We start from the raw sequence: 17,316 nt of genomic DNA on the forward strand, positions 1-17,316 counted from the left end.
AGTTGTCTGAAAGATGTATTAGCAGGAATGAAACCTTATTGGGAGAAAGAGGGAGAAAAAAACCTTAAAACACCTTTCACATTTTCAGAGGAAGTCAGGGGGCTAAATGCTGAACAATTCCAAAGGCCCTAAACTGTTTAGATTGCACTCTCAGGCACATGGTGTGATTCTTGGGGTTGTCCTGTGCAGGACCAGGAGTTGGACTCAATGATCCTTGTGGGTCCTGTCCAACTCAGGATATTCTGATTCTCTGATACTCTTGTCAATGCCTCATTCTCTTCTTTCTTTACTATTCTCCTCCCCCCTCTGCATTTAGCATAAAGCAAAAAGCAGCAAAATACAAAACAAACACATACAAACCAGCTTTGTCCCTAATAGATTAGGAGCTAGGGGAGGAGATAGAGACTGTAAAGGTGTTGCAGGTAAAGTTGGGAGCATAGTGAGGATTCCCTTCTGAAAGAAGTGTGACATAGAGCTAGTAAATTGAATATTTAAATAGCCCACATTCTTACCTGGCTTGGATTGTACTGTGTCATTGTATCACTGGAAAAAAAATAATTGGAAGAATATTTGGTAGGAAACCTGTTAGTAAGTGGCAGGAAAAGATGGCCTGTCTAAAAGCAGAAACACAAATCTTATAGATGTTTATAGTTCATTATAACTAAAAAAGAAATTAAAGAAAATAAAGAAAACCCCCAAAACTGGACTCATAACTTGGTTTCTGTAGAAAATTCTATAGTTACAATAAGATAAAGTAGTATTTCTACCGAAAGAATTTTATTTGTATGTTGTACTTTGAGGATTTTGACTTGATTAATTTTTTTTTCTTCCAGTTGTACAAAAACCACTCATAGGTTCAGGCTATTAATCTTGGGATTATGCACTTCTTAGACTAATCTGTATGTTGGTCAATTGACAAACCTTTGCTTGCAATGCTTTTCCTTTTTAAAAAAGGTATTTCTAGTGATTCAGGAAAATAGTGTCAGTTACATAGACTTATTTGCTGTGATGAGTTTTAGTAGTCACCTACCTTTTAGGTAGAAAAAGTTATTAAATTGTTTTCAGCACTTGTAAACATTACACAGTGTAGCGGCGCAGCCCTTGTGTAACAAGGAATAAGTCTGCTCCTCGTGCGGTGGTGTGGACAAAGAGGATTTATTTCAAACTCGCGCTCCCTTTTATTCTTACATATCATGTGACTTTCTTAATCAACTCTGGGGCATGCTCTCTTTGGGCTCTGTACCTGGGCACATCCTTTGTGCCTTTAGACACGCCTCCCACATATCCCCTCTTCTAATTATATAAAGAAGTCACAAAAACAGTAAGAACAAAAATGCAAACAACAATGCAAATAACAATTTTAACAATCAGAACATTATAAAACTACGAAGCTTTGCAGCGACCCAGCACATTGCTTTGCTCAGTTTCTTAACTCTAATGTAAACCTTTTTAAAACCTTCTTATATTCCTATAGGGTAGTGCAACTTGGATAATTACTTTATTAACTTGGGGCCTATCTTAACTGTGTATAAACTTATAACTTTATTAATCTGAGGGTTTTTATAACTGGGGAATTCAACTTTATTTAAGAAACAGGGTAATCTTAGCAAATTCTTAAAAGCAACCTGTGGCTGAGGTAATGTTATTTGTGAGGTGTTTGTTTTTTATTATTTGACTAGTCAAACAACTATTTTCATTCATTCACTCTTCTCATACATACGTCGGTGGCCACCGTACACTGAACACACTCACGAACACACACACACACGCACATTCCAGAGATTGCTTTTCACCATGTTGGTCATTTTCTAATGTGAACTTGAAACATAACATAACTCTTTTCAAACTTCTGCGTTGTTCTGGTTCCTGCTGCTGTGGTCACATATTTGAATAGGGTTTTACACACCTGGAAGGAACCTGCTTGAGTTCTTTCTTATAACTGCATAGGGCATAGCTTCTCTCCATGTCATAAATCTAGGAATCTCATCCATCGTCCTGAAATCAAATCTTACTATGATTAGTAGCTTGGGAGAAACAAACGCCTGAGGTGTGTGCTGCTTTTCAGACTTGCTTCTTTCAGCACTGCCACAACTCAAAAATTGATAACATACATAGCTTTTTACAGATGTTCTTGCAGGTTACACCGGTTCTCCCCCCTTTTGTTTAAATCTGCATGTGTATCAATATGTGCTTTTACTGTTTTATGGATTAGTGTGAAATGCTTGACGTGAGAATTTTCCTATTTCATAGGAAGCAGCTGCTTATTATTAATGTTAATCTATTTTAGAGTACCAAAGGGTTGCTAAGCAACTAACTCATGTGTTTTACACTTTTGTGTTTTGTCTAGTGGATGTAGTAGCAGTTATGTTTTGTGGATGTATATCTATTTGCATGTACATTTTCAATATGTCCAATTCAAGATGTATATCTCTGATCGCCAGGTCTCAGCTGCTATTAACTCTCTAGGGTTAAGGCTTTTCTGAGACGTCATGAGTGTGATTTCCTGACAGTATGGGCATACCTTGATGATGTAGTTTATTAATTGTTATTCTGAATGGTCTCTTTAGAGAACCTGTATTCTGATGGAAAATGAATGAGACAATTGCTTGCCTTAAAACTCTGGGTATAGTGTTAAGCATTGCTGCTTTAGCAGCTTTTCAGTTTCTGTCAGTTATTGGCTGTGGCATGTCAGGATGTGATTTTGTGTGCATTTGTATAGAAATCATACCTTTTGTAACTCACAGGAACCAAACAGAAAGCATTTCAAACAACAGGTAAGGGTTAACAATATCTCACGGAAATTAACTTTCAAAACAGGTTATCAACCTCATAGCATAATAAGCACAATCATAACATCAGAGGATTGTTTAAAATTTTCCCAAGGTAATATGAATGACAATCAGTTCAGGAACTATATAGAAGCTTGGTTCATGGCTTGTAGTTTTCCTACTGATCAGTGGCAGGATTTATTTAATCTATTGCAGCATGTTGTGTTTTCCTAGATGCATGTGTGAAGGCCCTGAGGCCTTTCACTGGTTCAGATTCGCATCTGGTATGGCCTTTAAAGGTAAACTGTTTATTTCTGCCACAATCTGTGCTTAAGGAGATGAATTAAAATATTACCACTAAGACTTGCCGGGGCATCTTGAAATCCGACGTCCTCAGCTGTCATCCTATCCAAATTGTCTTTCAAGCTGGAATGTTGGTAAAGGCAGGATTTCTTCCATCCAGTTTTCTCAGTCATACTCTGCCTCAAATGACAAGCTTGCAAACTCAATACCAACTTACACAGATTTAGGTGGTATGGTATGACAGAAAAGGCTGTTTTAGAACCAACAGCAGGCTTCTCTCAGTTTGATCCCACTGAAACAAAACTGCAATGCTTCATACCTGCTGGAAACAAAAACTAGGCAGATTTGCCTTTCAGGATCTCTCCTGTTTTGTTTGCCTTTTATTACCTTGGTATAATTTTCTAACATTTGGTTTGCCTCTGCAGCTAGCGATTTGTCAGATTTTAGGTTGGAGTTCTCCCCTAGCAACACAAAGAGAGGATGTAGGTCCCCTATGGTTATGGTTAAAACAGGCTTTAAGCAATTGGTAGCTCTGTGAGGCTTTTGCAACTTGTGTAAATATAAATGTTTTTTACCTCGAGCTGTGTCAGCTATGTAGAGCCTTTTTGCTGTGTTGTCCTGTCCATGGCAAGTCCAGAGTTGTGGTTGTTGGATTCTTCCTGGAACAACCTGAAGATCTGCACCTTGGGCAGTTTTGGTTAAAGCAGCAGAAACAATTAGCAGTTCATTTCTTGTGGCCGTGGTTATTAATGTGTCCTCTGCATAATGGTGTATTACAGCTGTTTGATACTTCATCGAGGTATTTTGCATCCCCTGAGGAAGGGCAGCCCAGCAGTGACTTTGGATAGATTGTGCACTGTTTAAAACCATGATGGGAAAAAAGGGTTTCTGGGTACCCTCAGGTTGACGGAGAATGGTAAAGGAATGGTTTTTTGAATCAGTTACCACTCGTGACCAATTTGCTAGAAGCCTTATGGGTAGAGGCAGTCCGATCTGCAAGACTTCTGCATGTTTTTTGACTGCGTGTTCTGCTGTTAACATCTGTAATGTTTTCCACCTGTCACCTTTCTTTGGGGTACAGGGTACATGGGTATTTTGGGGGCTGGTTATTGGTATATTGTGGCTTGCCTTAAGTAGTTTTCTCTTTTGCACATGAAAAGTAGTACCACAAAGGATTACAGCAAGCAATGCTCCTACAAACAGTATAATGCTTGTAGCACATCTTTTGCCTTGCTTATGGCACCCTTGGTACAACTCAGTCATTTCTCTGCTGCTAGGGTGTCTATGGAATGTTGCTACTAGGGGCTTCCAAGGGCAATCTTCCTGAGAGTGACCTATTTCTCCACAACTAAAACAGCTAACTGTGTGTCTGACTTCCTTCTGTATTCTTATCTGGGCATCTAAAGCTGCAGCTAGGGAGGCAGGTAGCTGCTTCTCAGAGCTAGCTTTTTGATAGGGTTGTACCAGCTCAATAAAGTCACAGTTCTCCCCTACAGGAGGGCTCTGCAAAGCTCTTGCATTTTCTCTTTCAAAAGCCAAATGCTTGTACAGCATCTCTCTGGCTTCATTGTATTCAATTTGTTTGTTTAAAGCCGACTGCAGCTGGTCCAAGCATCTTAAATTTAACTCAGTATAACCTTGTAACTCTTTAATGGGGGATAGGTAATCATTTGGATCTGCAGTGAGAATGTTTTCCATGGCTTTTAGGGCTTGCCTGGCTATCTCTTTATGGTATTTTGATTGTGAATCTAAATTATAATTTGCTTTCCCGCTTAATTGGTGTGCCGTGGTGTCTGCCTGTGGGTATTTAATATGAACAGAGCAATTTTTCTGGAAATCAGCTAACCAGACTGTATATTGGGTGTCACTGAGAACTAGTTTTATCAGTTCTTCCCAGTCATATGTGGTGAGGGAATAGATGTAACTCAATGCCTCCAAATATCTGAAAATATTGGTTAAAGACAGACCAGAACCTCTTATCAATTGCCTCAGGTTCTCTGTGGCCTTACACAAGGCCTGACTCTGAGGGGGCTGGCTTTGGCTCATATCGTCTGGGCATGCCTGATTAACATTCAGGCTTTCCATACAAATTGCCTTGTCTATACATTGTTCCCACATGTTAGCTGACTTCTCCCCCTGTGCCTTTTTGATCCCTCCCGTTGGAGCTATGTTTTGTTCTTTGTCCCCCTCGTTTTCCCTCTCCTTCTCCCCCTCCCCTCATTCCTCCCATTCCTCCCATTTCTCCCCTCTTGTAGCACTGGCAAAACCGGTTCCCTGTGGGGGGATGGTGGGCGGCAAGTAGGGGGCGGGGCTGGCTCCCTCTCCGTGTCTGTGGGTGGGGCGGGGCTGCACCTGGGCCGGAAAAGAAAGGTCGGAGTTTGGTCTGTGGGGGGGGGGAAATGGCTGCGGCCATGGCTGGCCATGTGGTCGCTGTTCGTTTGCAGTGAAAGGGGATGAATACACCCCATCGCTGTAACAGGATTGCCTTTTGTAGTCCCGGGGGTCAGGAGCTTGCATGGCAATGTCTGTCCCTTCCCAGCGACTCTCGTTTCTCGGCTCTCGTGTCTCCCGGTATGTTCCCTGAGTTTGTATTACCATGTTGTGCTGTGCTGCTATCAGCAGTGTGTGCGGGGGTTGGGGTGTGGGCTTTTCGTTTTTCCCTGTGTGCCTTGTGCAGGCAGAGTTTATCACAAACTGCTTTAAGTTGCAAAAGTTAGCAAAACGCTAGTGTCTATGTTTCGCTTCAATGTATCATGAAGTTTCTATGAAAACAAGTGTCTGTGCTACCTTAACTCCGAGCAGCTGGGAGCACACGTTCTGAGTCCTTTTTGTAGCAGTTTCGGCTTAGCTGACAGTCTTTTTTCTGCGTTTTTTTTTTTCTTTCGGCGTGCCTGTGGGGGTCTGGGCTGTTTCGGCTGTGGCGCGGTGGGGGGGCGCGGTGCCGCTCCAACGACATGGGCGGTTCTGCGCGCGGTGTGGGGCAGCTGCAGCGCAGGGCAGCTCGGCAGATGCTGGTTCAGCGATGGCGGGCTGGGGGGGCGACTGGGCTCCTCGGTGCGGCGGCGAGCGGCGTGCTCAGGGCAGCGATGGCGGCTCCGGCGGGGGCGCGGATCCAGCTCAGTCTCCGGCGAGCACGGCGTCCGCGGCAGCGGCGGCTCCGGGGCTCCCGCAGTTTGCTGGGCGGTGCGGGGGTCGGGGCGCGCTGTATCAGGAGGGCGTGATGCAGTTCTGCTTTTCCACGTGGCTTTGAGCGTAGCGCGGTTGCAGCAGGGGCAGTGGGCGGTGTTAAAGCAGCGCTGGGCTCCATTAAATGGCACTCCTGGCGCGGGCCCCTGCCGCGGCACGGAGGGGGCGGCCAGCACACGTGCGTGGCCTGGCCGCTTCCCTCGCGGTTGTAGACTGCGGCTCACGCGGGGGAAAAGCCGCAGGGTCGCAGCGGCGCCTTTAATCTCCGCGCGGAGCTGGTCGGAGGCAGCAAGTAGGCGGGGAGCCCTGGCAGTTCCTGCTGGACAGAAAAACTGGGATGGGGCTCCGCGGCGGTCAGCGGTGGCTGGGGATGTTAAGATGTGGCAGCGGTGAAACCACTTCTCGCACGTGGTCCGACCGTGGCTCTCGGCAGCGGTAGACCGCTTTTACCAGGTGACCGATGCGCGGGGGACCAACAGGCTTTTCCCTGACAATCCTAAGGTGCTCCGCGGCCCGGGTCTCCGAGTTGCAGGCACGGTCTCGCCCAGGGAGCAGTCTTAAGCGTGCGGAATGCCTTTTAGCTAAACTCACCGCTTTTGATGTTGCGTTGGACCCTCTCCGCTCTCTCCGGTTGCCTGCTCTGACCTCTCGGCTTCTTCTTTAACTCTTTCTTCTCTCCTTTCATGCACTATCCTAATATTTTTGAGCTCGCTAAACTAACTGTCCGTTTCTTAGATGCCACTAAGACCACGGAATTATTGACGTCAAAGTTTTTTGCGGTAAAGGCTCCCGTCTCCGAGAATTGAGACGATGCCAGAGCCACCGGCTGATTTCCTGATTCAGGATAAATATCTGGCTTAATATAAGCTGAAAAAGTCCCGTTCGGATGGCCATATGTAGCGGCGCAGCCCTTGTGTAACAAGGAATAAGTCTGCTCCTCATGCGGTGGTGTGGACAAAGAGGATTTTTTTCAAACTCGCGCTCCCTTTTATTCTTACATGTCATGTGACTTTCTTAACCAACCAGCTTACTAACTCTGGGGCATGGTCTCTTTGGGCTCTGCACCTGGGCACATCCTTTGTGCCTTTAGACACGCCTCCCACAACACAGCAATGGATAGTTTATATTTTTGTCTCTTTTTATTTGGGGGAGAATAGGATTTGGAAATGGGGGAGACAGACACAAAAGAAACATATAATAAGACTGTAGATTTAAAATAAAAATTCATTTCCTGTCCCACCCCCCATTTTCATGCACATTGTTTGGAACAAAAAAAAAGTATTCACATAGCTTGATAAAAATGTATCAAATATTTGACCTTTAAGAAAAGCACACAACTGTCTTGCTAAGTAATTTTTAAATGCATATTTTGTAATAGTGGAGTCTCTGCATCATCATAATTTTTTTGAATGTAAGCATTTCTGTTCTGTTTTTCTAGCTGGCAACTGTACAAAGATGCCAATGAAACAGAATATGCATGCTTTTCTCATGACTGTTTCCTTCACTGCTATTTCAATATAACTTTTGATATGCATTCACCTTTTTAGAGCTTGTTTGTCTGTCTCCTCCCCTCCCCATCAGCTTTTTAAATGCTCTTCAGTGAATATTGGCTTTCAAGTCTTACAGTGCATTGTAATTCTATTTGGAGATACTGGAAGTAATTTCCTATATGCTGAAATAAAACTGTCTTAGATAGAAATTGTGAGTTTTGACAATTTAAAGGTGCAAAGGAAGGATAGGGAAGTATCCATAAAGAATGAAGTTGGAAGTCGAATCAAGATTTTGGCTTTTGCTTCTGAAGGCCAGAAGTATCTGCTTGATCTTAACCTGTAATAGAACACTCTGTTGTCCAAGTTCAGCTCCTGCACAGGATTTGAAGTATTGACTTATGACTTCCAATACTGTACCAAGAAGATGAAAGGAATGATTTAAAAATGTGTATTTTTTCCTTTAAAGGTGGAAGAAATGGTACAAAACCATATGACATATTCCTTGCAAGATGTAGGAGGAGATGCCAATTGGCAGCTAGTGGTAGAAGAAGGAGAAATGAAGGTAAGCATTTGGTTTTTTGCTTAATTGATATAAGATGATATGATAAGACAGATATTTTTATTCTCTTTGAATACTATTACTAAGCAAGTTATTCTGTTAAAACTTCTGTCAGAGAATAACATTGTTTTAATTACGACTGGAGACCACAAGAGCTACAGATTCTAATATATATATTCAGCAAAATCTTATGCAATACTTGCAATAGCTTTGTCTTTACTGATTCCTTTCTCATTTTCCACTTAAAACTTTGTATCAACATGGTGTGTAAATTCAACGTACGAAAATGTTATATGGTAACAAGTTACTGTCTGCTACTCCACTGTGCTCATATGCATTCTTGTGCATAGTGATAAATAAGGTAGCTTAATTCAGGAGGGATAGGCAGAGTAGGTGAGGTGGGGGGGTGGCATTGTATATAATGGAGGGGCTGGAATGTATGGAGCTCACAGTTGGCAATGGCACAGTTGAGAGCCTCTGGGTAAGGATTAAGGGACAAACAAATAATGGAGATGTCATTGTGGGAGTCTACTATAAACCACCTAGCCAGGACGATGATGCCAATAAATTAATCTTCAAAGAACTAAGGGACACTTCCAAATCAACTGCCCTTGTCCTTATGGGAGACTTCAACTTGCCAGATGTTAACCACACAACTGGTACAAACAGGTCCAGAAGATTTGGAGCTAAGGCAAAAAAGAAGGTGTATGGACATTGGAAGCAAGGTCAGGTGATGTGGGAGGACTACAGAGATGCTATGCTGCTCGCCACTGTAGGGAGAAAATTTGTGCGGTGAAAGCTCAACTGGAGTAGAATCTGACCAGAAATGTGGGGGACAATAAAGAGAGCTTTTTAAAATACGTTAATAGCAAAAGGTAATGCAGAAATAACATCGGCCTGTTACAGGATGAGAATGGTCGCCTCACTGTTCCAACCCGCTTAGGTACAGAGAGGCAAAGTGTGCCTCTATCCATAAATGCAGGGAGGAATTTAAGTTCGAATATACCCAAAAGCGAGATTAAGACACAAACAAGGTCAAATGTTGGTATCCAAAATGATAATTCAACTTTATTACCTATAAAAAGAGGCAGAGAGAGAGAGAAGGAAAAATAGAGAAAAGTGGGAAAAGCTAAGAATAATTACAAGAAGCACAGGAAAGAGATTACCACCACCATGAACTCTGTGCTGGATCTCCTCCTTGGTGATGGGGGAGTCTCTGTCGGTTCGTTCTCGGGTCTTTTGTCTCTGCAGCGTGAATGGAGTTCTCGCAGCGTGTGTAGGCCCTGTGTAGGCCCTGCGGCGTGTCCTGGGTCCGGCCGGGCTGGTCGCGGTGCTGAGCGGGTAGTGCTCGTGTGTGGGCAGCAGCGTGTGCGTGCCCGCGGCGTGGGGGGGGGGGCAGGGTTTCTCGCCTTAGTCTGTGCAGCGCAGCCCCGACCTCTTCCCGGCTCAGCGCGTTTACGATCTCCGGAATGTGGAGATCTGTGAGTGTGGCGACTGCGGCCTATCCCGCGGCGCATGTGGGAGGCAGGATTTCCTGTCTTCGATCTTCTGCACGGCGCCTCCCCCCTTCCCCCGCCCCGATCCTGCGGCGTGTCTTCGATCTCTTCACTGGGCATGTCTTAGGCACTTGTTTATATAGGGTCAGAGGTGACGTGCCTTACGGTGTGTGGTAACAACGTAGCAACGACACGTTTAATATGAAACCAGTCTCAGTACTGCATGCAGGTGCTGCTGTCCCCCGACTCATGGTTATTTGAACAGTCAAAACAATTTGCTTCTTGCAGTTCGAACAAAGACAAACAGCAGGCAATGACAGAGCATGCTCTGCTTCTGTCAGTGCTTTATGCTCACAAACAGGGACATAGACAAGGCAGAGATGTTTAATGCTTTCTTTGTCTCTGTCTTCAACAACAATGATGGGCTAAGGGGGTCCCCCTGCCCTGAGCTGGAGGACCATGACTGTGAGAATGATAAACTCCCAGTTGATCCTGAACTTGTGCAGGATCTGCTGCTCCCGCTGGATCCGTATAACTCTATGGGGCCTGATGAGATTCATCTGAGAACGTCTTGAAGAGCTGGCTGATGTCATTGCGAGGCCTCTCTCAATGATTTTTCAATGGTCTTGGGAATCTGTAGAGGTCTCAGTTGACTGGATGCTGGCTAACCTTGTCCCAGTTTTCAAGAAGGACAAGAGGGATGACCCTGGAAACTACAGGCTTGTCAGTCTAGTGCCTGGTAAAATTATGAATAAGACTATCCTGGGAGGTACTGAGAAACACCTGAAGGACAATGCAGTCATCAGTCACAGCCAGCCTGACTTCATGAGGGTAAAGTCCTGCTTGACAGACTTAATTTCCTTTTATGACAATATAACCCACCTAGTTGACCAAGGGAATCCAGTTGATGTAATCTTTTTGGATTTCAGTAAAGCTTTTCATACTATCTCTCACAAGATCCTTCTGGACAAAATGTCCAGCACACAGCTGGATAAACACATCATGTGGTGGGTGAGCAACTGGCTGATGGGTCAGCCACAAAGGGTAATAGTGAATGGAGTAAAATCAGACTGGTGACCTGTCACTAGTGGGGTTCTGCAAGGCTCCATCCTTGGCCCAGTTCTCTTCAACATCTTCATAAATTACTTGGATGCAGGACTCAAAGGTATATTTAATAAGTTTGCTGACAACACTAAATTGGGAAGAGCTGTTCTCTCCCTCAAAGGCAGAGAGGCCCTGCAGAGAGAACTCGACAAATTAGAGAGATGGGCAATCACCAACCATATGAAGTTTAACAAAGGCAAGTGCCAGATTCTGCACCTGGGATGGGGCAACCCTGGATGTATGTACAGACTGGGGAATGAGAGGCTGGAGAGCAGTGCCGCAGAAAGGGACCTGGGGGTCCTGGTCGATGGCAAGTTGAATATGAGTCAGCAGTGTGCCCTGGCAGCCAGGATGGCCAACCGTGTCCTGGGGTGCATCAAGAAAAGTATCACCAGCCCATCGAGGGAGGTGATTGTCCCGCTCTACTCTGCACTGGTGCAGCCTCACCTCAAGTCCTGTGTGCAGTTTTGGGCACCACAATATAAGAAAGATATAAAGCTATTTGAAAGTGTCCAGAGGAGGGCCACAAAGATGGCAAAGGGCCTAGAGGGGAAGCCATATGAGGAGCAGCTGAGGTCACTTGGTTTGTTCAGCCTGGAGAAGAGGAGACTGAGGGGAGACCTCATAGAGTCTACAACTTCCTTACGAGGGGAAGCAGAGGGGCAGGGGCCGATCTCTGGTGACCAGTGATAAGACCTGAGGGAACGGCATGAAACTGTGTCAGGGAATGTGTAGGTTGGATATTAGGAAAAGGTTCTTCACTCAGAGGGTGTTGAGGAATGCAACAGGCTCCCCAGGGCAGTGGTCACAGCTACAAGCCTGACAGAGTTCAAGAAGAGTTTGGACAACACTCTCAGACACATGGTGTGATTCTTGGGGTTGGCCTGTGCAGGGCCAGGAGTTGGACTTCAGTGATCCTTGTGGGTTCCTTCCAACTCATGATATTCTGTGATTCTCTAAATCATTTTTGGAGTAGAAATTTTCAAAGTACTGGTATTTTCATGTGAAGTGCCATGCAAGAACATCTGCATTGGTAGTTACCAGAGAACACTCACATGGCAAATTAGTCATTTGTTAGTCTTCTGGGTAAGTTTTTGTCTTAGTTTAACAAGATTACAACTTAGAAATTAAGAAACTTCAGGTGGAAGTGTGGAAAAGGAAAAGAAACAGCTTTTATTAACAAAATCTGAATAAACAACAAATGGTGCAGTCAAAAACTTTCAGAAGAAACAAAACAAAGTCCCAATTCCCCAGGTGGGGGGGAGAAACCTGTTGAGAAAATCTTAGATGATGCATCAGGCCTGCTTGCACAATCCGGCCTGCGTGCCGGACGGCAGGGACCTGTGTTCTCCAGCAGCAGATGTGTGTCCTTGAGCAGCAGATATCAGAAAGCTGCATAGAGGAAAACAAGGAAGGAGGATGCTATCCAGAGTGTGAGAAACCAGAAGATGGGGGGGCCTGAAAATGTGCCTTGACTAGTAGAGCCAATAAAGTTACAGATATAGTGTGTGAAAGTGAATGTAACCAATAGAAAGTTAGAACAGAGCGTGTGAACCCTGTAGGACCCTTGATAATGTGTGTATTTTTGGAATAAAGTTAGAGCATTGCCTGTACCTCTATGAGGATGTGTCTCTGACTCTCGAGCTAGTTTTTTGCATCTTCTCCTTTTAGAAACCCGCAGCAACCCGGGGGGGGGAGGCAGGACTTTCCCGGCAGTTCAATAGCTGCTCGCAGCCACGTGTACTTGCAGCCAGCACTGAAAAAAAAGTCCTTTTTCTCACAGGCAGTCCAAAGGCAGAATACCTCGCTCTGAGATAGGTCGGTCTCTCTCAGTCGTCCTCCGCGAGGTGTCCCGTGGGTGAAAAAAAACTTCCTCTCAGGAAAAGAAAAGGAGGTGGCCGAACCCGGGCTCCCGTCGGCTCCCGTCGGCGGACCAAACCCAGAAACCCCCAAAGGACTCCCCCAGCTGTCCCTGCGGCAACTGCACTTCCCCTGGAGACCTTTCCCTCTCCCCACTCCCGCGCTACCCAGCATGTGCAGCTCTGCTCCGCCCCTACCCCCTCCCCGACTCCCCCCATCCCAGAAGAAACAGATGGGGGGGGCGGGGGGGACAGGGGACGGGGACGGGACCCTAGGGAAAAAAAAAAATTGACAGTTTTTATCAAAGCTGACGAAATTTTAAATAATTAAGACATGAACAGTTTTGACAATTTTTGTTCTGCATTTCTTTCTATGTATTTGACCATAGGTATACAGAAGAGAGGTGGAAGAGAATGGAATAGTTTTAGATCCTTTGAAAGCAACGCATGCTGTTAAAGGGGTAACAGGGCATGAAGTTTGCCACTACTTCTGGAATGTTGATGTTCGTAATGACTGGGAAAGTAAGGAATCATTTCTTAAGCTTTGCATGTTTATCAGCAGTCATACAGTTTATAACACTGACCTAATATCTGTGCTTGTTTACTAATGCATTTTTATTTCCTTTCCCCTTTAGCAACAATTGAAAATTTCCATGTTGTGGAAAATTTAGCTGATAATGCCATCATCGTTTATCAGATGCATAAGGTAATAACATTTCACCTGTATACACACCTTAGTGCAACGTTCTGGGACATATGTGTTCTAATCTATTCTGAAATACTTTAACATCTTAACAACCTAAAATATTATCCAGAACAACAGTTCAGAACAAGTTCTCTATTAAACTGCAACTTTGTAAATTTTTCAAAGTTGACTTGATAGCATAATTGGTTGTGTATATATCTGATAGAGCTTGTAATAACAAACAAGGACTGTTATTAATCTCTTATGTGTATCACTGGCAGCAACACAAGGATCATCTCAAGAAAACTGAAGCAATAAATTGACACTGACTACAAGGAAGAAACCCATACCCCTGTATCATATGTTTTGTTGCAATAATTTTGTTGACCATGATTAGTTGGCATCTGCATTTGCATTATGAGGTGTCCTGGTACAACATTTGTTCTTTTAACTTCATTATGGTTTTTTACCCCAACCAGTTCTGATGTAGCTTTACTGAAATGTTCATTTGACTTATAACCCAATAACTGTAACCTAACAGGTTCTAAAAAATTGAGAATGAAGTGTACACATTCATCTTTAATCTTGCATGATTGCAAGTATTACTATACTCAAATATTAAAAGAATTATTTTTTTTTACTGGTAATGTGGTTACCTTAAAACTGCTGTAACAGCAGTCTGATTTTTTAATAAGTATGAACTGTATAGTCACAGAGTGTTGTGTTGTGGTAAAAGCTAGACTTTTTTCCCCTATTGAGTGTCAGGAAAATGGCTTCTGTCTCACTAAAGTAGTAACTTTTTGAAATAATATGTTATAAATATTTCTTGCACTCTCACCATATTTATGGAGACATAAATAACTGTAGATGCATCTATTTAAACTTAACCACTAGTTCAGTTTGTAACTTACAAGTATTAATTAAAATGTAAACCTGAGATTGAGACAACAGGAGGGGAAGTGCCTCTTCCTGGCTGTCTACTGAAAAAGTCATTGCAACTTGGTCCCTGCCTTTCAAAGACCTTAAACCTTTGCCTTAACTTTTTAAAACTAAGTATAGCCATATAACCTCATACACATCTGTACAACAGTTGTGTTTTGTTTCAGTTTTGAAAATTGCATGAAATCACTAACTTGAATAAACTTTTTTAGTTTAATAACATGACTGACCTGTTTTGCCTTGTTTGTTGTTTTCCTTTGTCTAAGGATAGTAAGTACTTAATTTACAAAACTGGAAAAGCTTATATTCAGGTGTTTCTCTGCAGAGAGTGTGGCCAGCTTCTCAAAGGGATGTGCTGTATTTGTCTGCCATCAGAAAGATACCAGCATTCAGTGAAAATGATCCTGAAACATGGATTGTTTGCAATTTCTCTGTGGAACATGACAATGCTCCTGTAAGTATTATTTTCATTATATCAAGTTCTGCTTTAAAGATGCCATTTTTCTATTATGTGGTGTGATGCTCTTGCAATACAGAGGGGTAGGGGGGAGAAGGGGGTGATATGCAAAAATACAGTTTGTTTATACCAGATGATGCAATGACCCGATGAAGGCATTTTGAGCCAAAAACTTTCTTATCTTATCTCAACAGTTGGCATATCTAAGGCATTGCATACAAATGGAAGCAAAATTTCTGGTGAAAACATTTTAAAGAATTGAGATTCCTTCATATAGAATCAAATAAATAACTCTTCAGTATTGTCAGACATGGGGGTAGGCTTGTATAACTGAAACATAATTTTTTGGAGTGTCTTAGACTTTATACTAAATTAAAATGTTAACAGTCAAGTATGATGAAATGCACCTAGTTTGAAGCTTATAAATGTTGCTTTCTTTTTTCTGACAGCTGAACAATCGCTGTGTCCGTGCCAAAATAAATATTGCTATGATTTGTCAGACTTTAGTAAGCCCGCCAGAGGGGAACAAGGAAATAAGCAGGGACAATATCCTATGCAAGATTACATATGTAGCTAACGGTAAGTCTAAAATTTTTCAGTACAACATTAATGATATATGCTAACTCTGGGGAGCTGAATACTGGAAAAAAAAGGTTGATGCAGTTTTCTGTTAAATTTATATATAGGATCACACTTGTGGTCTTCATGGTCAAGGACTCGAATTAATGTGCTACATCAATCACTGAATGGGATCTTTCATTGTGTGGCATTTTGGGAGCAATAAATGAAAGTAATGTGCAGCTCAGTTCTAAGTACAGAACCTTGGGATAGAGAGGGGTGGGCAGAAGAAATGTCTGCAACTGGCATGACTTGGCATAAGCTTTTAGTTTTAGTAATAATCTGGTTTTTTTATTCATATATTGCTGTCAAATTTTTCCACAATTCATGTTTGTGAAAGGATGTTTGCAAAAGGATGTTTGCAAGCTGTATAACATAGTCTACATACTTTTTTTTTAACTGACAGAATCTTTGACTGCAAAGTTAGCAAAACCAAACTGTATTGTTACTGTACTCAGTGTTTAGCAGTGTATTATAGTATTGGAACCTCATACCTATTATCTCCTCTGCTGCAGCTGCAAAACACCTTGAGTCTCTCACCCACTTATTATTTTTGACCACCTATTACATGGCTTACTAAATAATCACAGTCTGAAAATTGGGTTCAGTAAATCTTTGCCATATAGGAGTGATACAACTTGTATTAAATCCCGTACAAATAATACTATATGTTGTTAAACTCTGGGGGTAAGTTCCTTTGTTTCCTATGTAGAAGTTTCACAATTATTTAAAAAAATATATTTTCATTGACAAATTCTGAACTGTGATTATATGGGAAGTGGCATCTTTTTCAGCAAAGTACTTGACCTGTGACTTTAAGCATATTTTATAATCAGATCAAATTTTGTTTGAAGTGCTTTAAAAATAATTTGTAAGACATCAAGTATGTAGCAATTCTGCAGGCAAATGCAGCAATTATTGAAAAGTTAAGGCTTGACTTCTATTTTCTTTGAAATAAGAAGTAGATTGAGTCTCTCTTTTTGTTGTTTTTTGGAAGTACTTAATGAATATAGTCTTTCATTTGGGCATTCCCCAAACATAACACATCACGTTTAATGTTTTCTAAATAGTAGCATCGTAAAACTGGACTGAATTAGAGTATTAAGAGTAGAAAGTGCTGCAATACAAGCTGTAAGGGTATAAATTCTGCTGAATATTCTTTCCTGTTACTTCAGAAAGAATTGCAGGAATACAAAGTTAAATTTTCTTTTTTAGTTTTTAACAGATTTGTTGTATTTCAATGTCTGGCTTCCTGTCTACTCGTAGTGAACCCAGGAGGATGGGCACCAGCATCAGTGTTACGGGCAGTGGCAAAACGAGAATATCCAAAATTCTTAAAGCGTTTTACATCATATGTGCAAGAGAAAACAGCAGGAAAGCCTATTTTATTCTAATATTAGCAGGTATACTTTTTTTTTTTATTCTTGATTTACTGTTGTAAATATTTAAGGTCAAACAGAAGTAGGCAATCTAGAAATGTCTTTCTAGCATGAATTCAGTGCTTATATTTAATATATGTGGATGGTTACAGGCTCTTCAGGAGGGATAGGCAGGGCAGGTGAGGTGGGGGGGTAGCATTGTATGTAATGGAGAGACTGGAATGTATGGAGCTTACAGTTGGCAATGGCGCAGTTGAGAACCTCTGGGTAAGGATTAAGGGACAAACAAAGTGTGAGGGTCTACTATAGGCTACCCAGTGAGGATGACGACACTGGTGAATTATTCTACAAGGAACTAAGGGACACCTCTAAATCAACCACGCTTGTCCTTATGGGGGACTTCAACTTGCAAGATATTAACTGGGAACACCAGGAGATTCCTAAAACACCTGGATGATAACTTCATGGTACAG

General features: G+C 42.6%; 1 protein-coding gene across 3 annotated transcripts in view; it reads left to right on the forward strand.

Moving 5' to 3' along the window:
- Positions 1–16,861, forward strand: part of LOC135404410 (ceramide transfer protein-like) — a 141,449-nt gene extending 124,588 nt beyond the window's left edge. For all 3 annotated transcript variants that reach the window (XM_064639134.1, XM_064639132.1, XM_064639133.1), the window contains 6 exons: positions 8,214–8,309; positions 13,155–13,287; positions 13,401–13,471; positions 14,715–14,843; positions 15,296–15,425; positions 16,731–16,861. In XM_064639134.1, coding sequence (XP_064495204.1) covers positions 8,214–8,309; positions 13,155–13,287; positions 13,401–13,471; positions 14,715–14,843; positions 15,296–15,425; positions 16,731–16,858 — 687 coding nt within the window. In that variant the 3' untranslated portion in view covers positions 16,859–16,861. The remainder of the gene's footprint in view (positions 1–8,213; positions 8,310–13,154; positions 13,288–13,400; positions 13,472–14,714; positions 14,844–15,295; positions 15,426–16,730) is intronic.
- The last annotated feature ends 455 nt before the right edge of the window (positions 16,862–17,316 follow it).

This window comes from Pseudopipra pipra, chromosome W (genome assembly GCF_036250125.1).
Source record: "Pseudopipra pipra isolate bDixPip1 chromosome W, bDixPip1.hap1, whole genome shotgun sequence".
Lineage (NCBI taxonomy): Eukaryota > Metazoa > Chordata > Aves > Passeriformes > Pipridae > Pseudopipra > Pseudopipra pipra.